Below are 7,676 nucleotides of genomic sequence, written 5' to 3' on the forward strand. Positions count from 1 at the left end.
TTCCATTATTATGTCAGATTAATTAACATTTTTTTTTTTTTTTTACCACAACTTGCCAACTTCACGAGAAAATAACAAGCAAGAGGAAAGACTCAAGACACTTCTCCGTATAATTTCATATTATTTTCTTTCTGACTTCGCTTTCCTTTGCATCTGTGCTGTCCTTGGCCAGAGCTTTTCTTACGTAAGAAAAATGTTAGTAGTTGAGATTGACTGGTACTGCCCCGGGCGTACTATGAAATGCAGCCTTTTGAATTTCGGGACAAAATTCTCGACAAAGCAGCGATGAAGCAGCACGGGTGTTCTCGCCTTAGGATCATATTCTGAAACATTTCTGCACTACACTTCCACTACATTCAAAAGGCTGTAGATGAAGTTATACAGGTCTTTGCAAGTGTTTTTATGTGACAGATTAACAAAATTTCCACATTATTAACAGGAGAAACACTCTTGAGAACCCAGCTAATCATCTATGTGGCCTTTGAAAATAGACGTGGTGAAACATCAGAGCGTTTCTGAATACGGGCCTTAGCTCTACGTGATTCCACCAATAGATTAAAGAATGAGTTTACTTTAAAGTTAAAATTCAAAATGAGTAAAACCACATCAAGTTAGTCAATCTTGATATGCGATTCTGTCTGATGCTGTCAACGAGTGAGCGTAGAATTTGTAGGATCTACTGGATAACATCAAACATCAGCTTTCGGTGTGGTTCTCACTGCGCAAACCGGAACAAAAATTACAGAAACAATATTCCTCTCACTCCGAAAAGAAAAAGAAAAGAAAAAAAAAGATCCATAACTAAACTAGAATAAAACTTCTCGAAAACAAAGAAAACCAAAACCTGCAAAAGAAGAAGAAGAAAAAAAAAAGAAAACAATTATACCTTATACCCTAAGAGCTGATGATAATAAAACAAAAATAAATAAATAAATAAAAGAAAACTTTTCGAATTGACCCAACGAAAAAACTAAATAAATAAATAAAAACCTCAAATACTAAATAAAAGAAAATGAAAACAACAAATAGTACCTGAAAATAATACAAATAAAAACACTACACATATCTTAAAAACACTAAAAGAACGACAATTAATGATAGTGGTGATGGTGGTGGTGGCGGCGGCGACTGTGGTGGTGGTGGTGATGGTGGCGGCGGCACCGACCTAAGATAGTTGCAGTCTTGCGATGTTATCTTTTCAACAAAACAAAAGAAAAAAGGATGAATTTCCGCCACGCTACCTGTCCATATCCCCGCTAACACTTCGTAATTACTGCAGGGAAGTGGAGGGAGAGGACGAGGGAGAGGAGGGAGGGAGAGGAGGAGGGAGAGGAGGGACGGAGGGAGGGAGAGGAGGAAGGAGAGGTGGGACGGAGGGAGAGAGGCGAGAAGTGAATGAGGGAAAACAATAAAAATCAATATCATCTTTTGTGAGTGAAAGAGTGAAGGTATACGAGAGAGAGAGAGAGAGAGAGAGAGAGAGAGAGAGAGAGAGAGAGAGAGAGAGAGAGAGAGAGAGAGAGAGAGAGAGAGAGAGAGAGAGAGAGAGAGAGAGAGAGAGAGAGAGACTATATAAAAATTCGTATAAACATCAACAAAAAAATACTAACAAATGTATTTTTTTCTCTTTTCAGTCGGCTGTCTTAACTACGGACACTCCTGCTTGGGAGGTGAGCGTGTGTGTGTGTGTGTGTGTGTGTGTGATTACCTACTTCCAATTACCTAACTACTTATTTTCTTGAGTTATTTTAACGTGTGTGTGTGTGTGTGTGTGTGTGTGTGTGTGTGTGTGTGTGTGTGTGTGTGTGTGTGTGTGATTACCTACTTCCAATTACCTAACTACTTATTTTCTTGAGTTATTTTCACGTGTGTGTGTGTGTGTGTGTGTGTGTGTGTGTGTGTGTGTGTGTGTGTGTGTGTGTGTGTGATTGCCTATAGTTTTATTTACCTATCTGTTATTTCATCTAGTTATCTTTATCTAGCCACCTTTAAATAATTCGAGCCATTTTGTAGTTACCTTTATCTATTTATCATTACTTAAATATCTCTACTCAATTCCAATAATCTTCCAGTTATCTTCTAGTCATCTTTTATTCCTTCTTTCACCTACTTATCCTTACCAATACAATATAACACACAAGGGGTCAGCTGCACTCCCATCTCTCCACATCCAGAATCTTCCCTTCACTTATGCATACATACAAACACTCCTCGCCTCCACAATTTCTTCCGTACAATCCAGTCCAGGTACTTTTATTCCAGAAGGGAGAGCTGTACTGTTTTATCGCAATGGAGCAGCTTCTCTTTTTCATTCTTTTCCTTTAGTCCTATCAGATATCCAGCGTCTCTTTGTCATATTATGGGTAGATAGCAGTGTGTGTGTGTGTGTGTGTGTGTGTGTGTGTGTGTGTGTGTGTGTGTGTGTGTGTGTGTGTGTGTGTGTGTGTGTGTGTGTGTGTGTGTGTGTGTGTGTGTGTGTGTAGGTAGGTACCGACATGAATAAGAAAACAAGGCAATGGAGAAATAGATATAGGAATAAAAATATAATGATAGGTAATGCTTTGACCCTTTTATGGGACTGGCATTTTAGTGGGCATTTTTTTTTATTAGATTTTTGTTGCCCTTGGCCAGTGTCCTTCCTACATAAAAAAAAAAAAAAAAAAGATACACAAAGTGATGTACTGATAAACAGATAATCGTACACAGATTGACACAGGCATTATTAGAAAATAAACAAATAAATAAATAGACGCTTAGAGACACTGATAAATTTGTATAAAACGAAGCAAAATATTTTTACGACACAGCGAAACTAGTGAATAAAGAGAGAGAGAGAGAGAGAGAGAGAGAGAGAGAGAGAGAGAGAGAGAGAGAGAGAGAGAGAGAGAGAGAGAGAGAGAGAGAGAGAGAGAGAGAGAGAGAGAGAGAGAGAGAGAGAGAGAGAACAAAGAATACAATAGAAGACAAAATAATGAGTAAAAATAGAATAGAAATATATCAAGAAAGTAAAAAAAATAAGAATAGAAATGAAAAGAAAAATGAATACAGGAATACGGTAAAAAAAAAAAATAATAAAGAAATAGACACATGGGAGAGAGAGAGAGAGAGAGAGAGAGAGAGAGAGAGAGAGAGAGAGAGAGAGAGAGAGAGAGAGAGAGAGAGAGAGAGAGAGAGAGAGAGAGAATCACCATTTGAATAATCCAATTTTCTCCTCTGTTTCCTCATTTTCTTCTTTATCAATGTACTCTTGGCTCACTTTTTTACTATTTCATATTTGTTTTTTTTTTTGGGGGGGGCCTCTCTTCTATTCATTTCTTTACCTGATCTCTATTTTATCGATCTTATTTCTGTCTATTATCTGTTTACAACTGTACATTTATCTTATCTTATCTACTATCCGCGTTAGTTTTTGTTTTTTTTAATCAAATTTTCATCTATTACCAAATTTTATCCATCATTATTTATCTATGCATTTTTTTTCTTTTTTTTTCTATTTTCATATCATTCATTTTATCTAAATTTATGTTATCCATGTTCATCTTTTATCTATTTCACATTTATCATTATTTTTTTTTACCTGTTTCTTTATTTGTACTTTTTTTTTCAACTGTAATCAAATATTTTCAAACTAACAGCACAAACATACAAGATCTATTTTGCTATTCCTTTTCTTTTTTTTTCTTATTTCCATTTCTCTTCCGTTCACACTCTCCATTTTCACCATTTCCACTGTGCCTCCTCCTCCTCCTCCTCCTCCTCCTCCTCCTCCTCCTCCTCCTGCTCCTCCTACTCCTCTTCGTCCTCCTCTTCTCGTCTTCCTCTTCTTTTCTTTTCCTTTTCTTCTTCTCCTTTTCTTCTCCTCCTTGTCCTCTTCTTCTCATTCTCCCCCTTCTCCTTCTCCTCCTTCTCCTCCTCCTCCTCCTCCTCCTTATTTTTAACCCGCCCAGTCCACACCTGCCCGAGCAATTAGTAAATAACACCTGATAATTATTTCACCTCTTGCTAAATTTGACTTTTGAAAAATTTAGGGGACATGTTTGGCGTGAGAGAGAGAGAGAGAGAGAGAGAGAGAGAGAGAGAGAGAGAGAGAGAGAGAGAGAGAGAGAGAGAGAGAGAGAGAGAGAGAGAGAGAGAGAGAAAGGAATGTGGGATCAGAGACGCAGTGAGGGAAGGAAAGATTTGAGCGTGAAGGAGAAGAATGAGTGAGTTAACAAAATAAATGAAATATAGAAAAATATGCAGCGGGAATGTGTGTGTGTGTGTGTGTGTGTGTGTGTGTGTGTGTGTGTGTGTGTGTGTGTGTGTGTGTGTGTGTGTGTGTGTGTGTGTGTGTGTGTGTGTGTGTGTGTGTGTGTGTGTGTGTGTGTGTGGAATGACGTGTAGAGAGAGAGAGAGAGAGAGAGAGAGAGAGAGAGAGAGAGAGAGAGAGAGAGAGAGAGAGAGAATTATATAAGGAATTTATAAGCAAGGACGAGAAAGATCAATAATTTACTCTCTCTCTCTCTCTCTCTCTCTCTCTCTCTCTCTCTCTCTCTCTCTCTCTCTCTCTCTCTCTCTCTCTCTCTCTCTCTCATTCTCCAACTTCGATTTCAACTCAAAAATTCTCAAGGAAAGGAGTATCGTTTTTTTTTTTTTTTTCGTGACCATCTCAGCCCCATATGACCTTATGGTTGTGGTGACATAACTACATTTTTTTTCTCCCTAACCTAAAAGCATTATTTTCTCCCTATGCTAACCTCACCTCACCTCACCTAATGAAGCCTAACGTAACCTGACCTATCCTAACGTATCCACATTATTTTCTCCCTATGCTAACCTCACCTCACCTCACCTAATGAAGCCTAATGTAACCTGACCTATCCTAACGTATCCAAATTATTTTTTTAACCTAACGTAATTTAACTTATTTTCTATCAAACCCAAATTAATTTCTTCTAAAATAACTTAACCTCTAACTTACGTACATCATTCTCTCCCTCCTCTAACCTAACCTAACTACAGTACATTACTTTCTATCAAACCAAATCTAACCTCTTCTAAGCTAACCTAACCTAACCTCCCTTATCTAACCTAAACTAACCTAATTTCTCTCTCCCCCAGCTCACGGCAAGCGTGGTTCCTGGCCTCCTAGTGCTCCCCGCTCTCCCCCGGCAGTAGCCCTCCTCGCCCCCTTCCTCCAGAGTCTCGCCGCCCCCCGCGCCGCCGCTCGCTCCTGGCAGGACAAGTAAGTACACACACACACACACACACACACACACCAACCTCCCCCTCCAACCCTCCACACACAAAACCATCCACCACTCCTTTTCTCTGCACAGAATCATGTCACAGCGCCGCCAGCAGGAGGAGGAGGAGCAGCAGCAGCAGCAGCAACAGCAGCCACAACAGCAGCAGCAGCAGCACGAGGACTTCCCAGCAGTGTATGAGGACGCGCCCTTCCCCCGCATCCCCGTCGCCTTGCACCACGCCCTTCCCGCCAACCAAGACGCCCCTGCACTCGATGACGACGACCTGGCCTACTATGGCACCTACGAGGATGACTATGGCGATCACCGCGCTAAAAGGTGGGTGGGAGTCGTGGGTGGGAGTCGTGGGGAGGGTCGTGGGTGGATATTCAGATATGGAATGTATGCGTACGTGGGTGAGAATGAGAATAGGAATGGAGGAGGCTGGGAATGTGGGTAGTTAAGTGTGTGTGTGTGTGTGTGTGTGTGTGTGTGTGTGTGTGTGTGTGTGTGTGTGTGTGTGTGTGTGTGTGTGTTACTTGTTTAATTTTAGTTTTCCATTTTCTCTAGTGTTGGATTCCGTTTTCTGTGTCTCAGGTATATTAAAAGGAGTCTCTCTCTCTCTCTCTCTCTCTCTCTCTCTCTCTCTCTCTCTCTCTCTCTCTTACAAACACACATTGAAATTCACTCGTTCATTCACTTACTCATCTATTAGTCCTACCTATGTGTGTGTGTGTGTGTGTGTGTGTGTGTGTGTGTGTGTACATTTTCCTTTCCGTTACAGAAGTGTGAGCGAGAAGACCGAGAAGAAAAAGACGCCACCCACTAAAGCCTCTGTGTCCTGCCTTCTGTTCTCCCGGTGAGTGAGTGAGTGAGTGAGTGAGGGAGTGAGTCAGGCAGTTTGTCGCGCGTTGTCTGGTAGGTAGGAAAGGATGGAGGGGAGTGAGTGAGGGAGGATGGAGGGAGTAAGATGGCTATATCGTACAATGTCAGGCAGTTAGGAAGGAGGGAGGAAGGGAGGGAGGGAGGAATTAGAAAAAAGGGAACAGAAAGAAAGGAAATAAGGAAGTACGGAAGAGAGGAAAGAAGGAATGAGTTAAAAAAAAAAAGGAAAGAAAGAAAGAAGAATAAAAAGGAAAAGAATAAAGAAAGAATGGAAAGAAGTATGGAAAAGAGGAAATAAGGAAGGAGGAAAAGAATGGATGAATGAATGAATGAATTAAGAAAAGGATAAAAGAAAGAAAGAAGAAACGAAGGAAGGAAGGAAAAATGAAAATTATCTATGCAGTTACAAAGAAAGGAAGGAAGCATAGTAGTCAGTCAGTCAGTCAATCAGTCAGTCAATTAAACAGTAAGTCAACCATTTTACTTACAAGTCAATCAAGTCAGTCTGTCACTCAAACCGATCTAACCTACGTAACTTAAACATTTTTAACTTTACCCACCCAGAAAGTAGCAGGTATCGTTAAACTTAATACTAAAGTCACACTAACCACCTTTTGTCTCTTTTTCAGGCGGTGTTGAGTCCAGAAAGTGAAGGGCACATGCTCCCTTCCTCACTCCCTTCCCTCCCTTTCCTTCTCCCCGTGAGTTCGCCCCGCGCCCCTCAAGTCTGTCCTCTTCAGGAATATATTATTGGGGACACCGTTTTCTGTGCGTTACCTTCACGATCTCTAAATACAGGAGTAGGCGACGTAACGAGTGTTGTATTGAGTCCAGCCCAGAGACCCTGTTCTGAGTCAGTCTCCGCGTCTTGTCCCGGTTACTTTTAGAAGGCTGGGGTGGTGGAAATTAGTGATTTTACGTAACTTTTTTATTTTATTTTTTTTATTCTGGTGATAGTTTAATAAGGATTCTGTATCATTAAATGCAAAACCACCCATGGATGCTTTTAATAGGTTCTAGTGGAGATTATTATGGTTGTCAAAGGTGTTTTTCATGGTTCTTGCCGTAGATTAACACAAATACTGTATCATTTGAAATAAAAAAATGAAAACCAGAATAGACACTAATAACAGGTTCTAGTGGAGGTTGCTGTGGTTTTCAAGGTTTTTTTTTATGGTTCTAGTGATACTTGAACAGATACTTGCAACAGGATCTAGAAGAGGTTATTGTTTTTCAAGGATGTTTTTCGTGATTCTGTATCAATTGTAAGAAATACCCATGAGAATTAGAATACATTGCCTTAATAGGTTCTGGCGGAGATTACTGTTGTTTTTCAAGGTTGTTTTTATAGTTCTGGTAATAATTTAACAAAAATTCTACATCAGTGGGAATGAACGCTAATGAGAACCCGAATAGAGAACAAAACTACGTCATTTTAACAAGATGAAATGGAAGTTACACAATTTCCAAGAAGTTAATAGAGGTTATCAGGGGTATTTGTACGATTCTAAGAAAAAATTAACAATTACCTAATACACTGACCATCCCTGACCATCACTGTAACCT

General features: G+C 40.1%; 1 protein-coding gene across 1 annotated transcript in view; it reads left to right on the top strand.

Annotated features, from left to right (window-relative positions):
• LOC135113357 (serum response factor homolog) overlaps positions 1-6,876 on the top strand; it is a 59,136-nt gene extending 52,260 nt beyond the window's left edge. The window contains exons 3-7 of the mRNA XM_064028614.1: positions 1,635-1,670; positions 5,101-5,224; positions 5,319-5,564; positions 6,010-6,084; positions 6,740-6,876. Coding sequence (XP_063884684.1) covers positions 1,635-1,670; positions 5,101-5,224; positions 5,319-5,564; positions 6,010-6,084; positions 6,740-6,749 — 491 coding nt within the window. The 3' untranslated portion in view covers positions 6,750-6,876. The remainder of the gene's footprint in view (positions 1-1,634; positions 1,671-5,100; positions 5,225-5,318; positions 5,565-6,009; positions 6,085-6,739) is intronic.
• Positions 6,877-7,676: the final 800 nt, after the last annotated feature.

This window comes from Scylla paramamosain, chromosome 25, assembly GCF_035594125.1.
Source record: "Scylla paramamosain isolate STU-SP2022 chromosome 25, ASM3559412v1, whole genome shotgun sequence".
Lineage (NCBI taxonomy): Eukaryota > Metazoa > Arthropoda > Malacostraca > Decapoda > Portunidae > Scylla > Scylla paramamosain.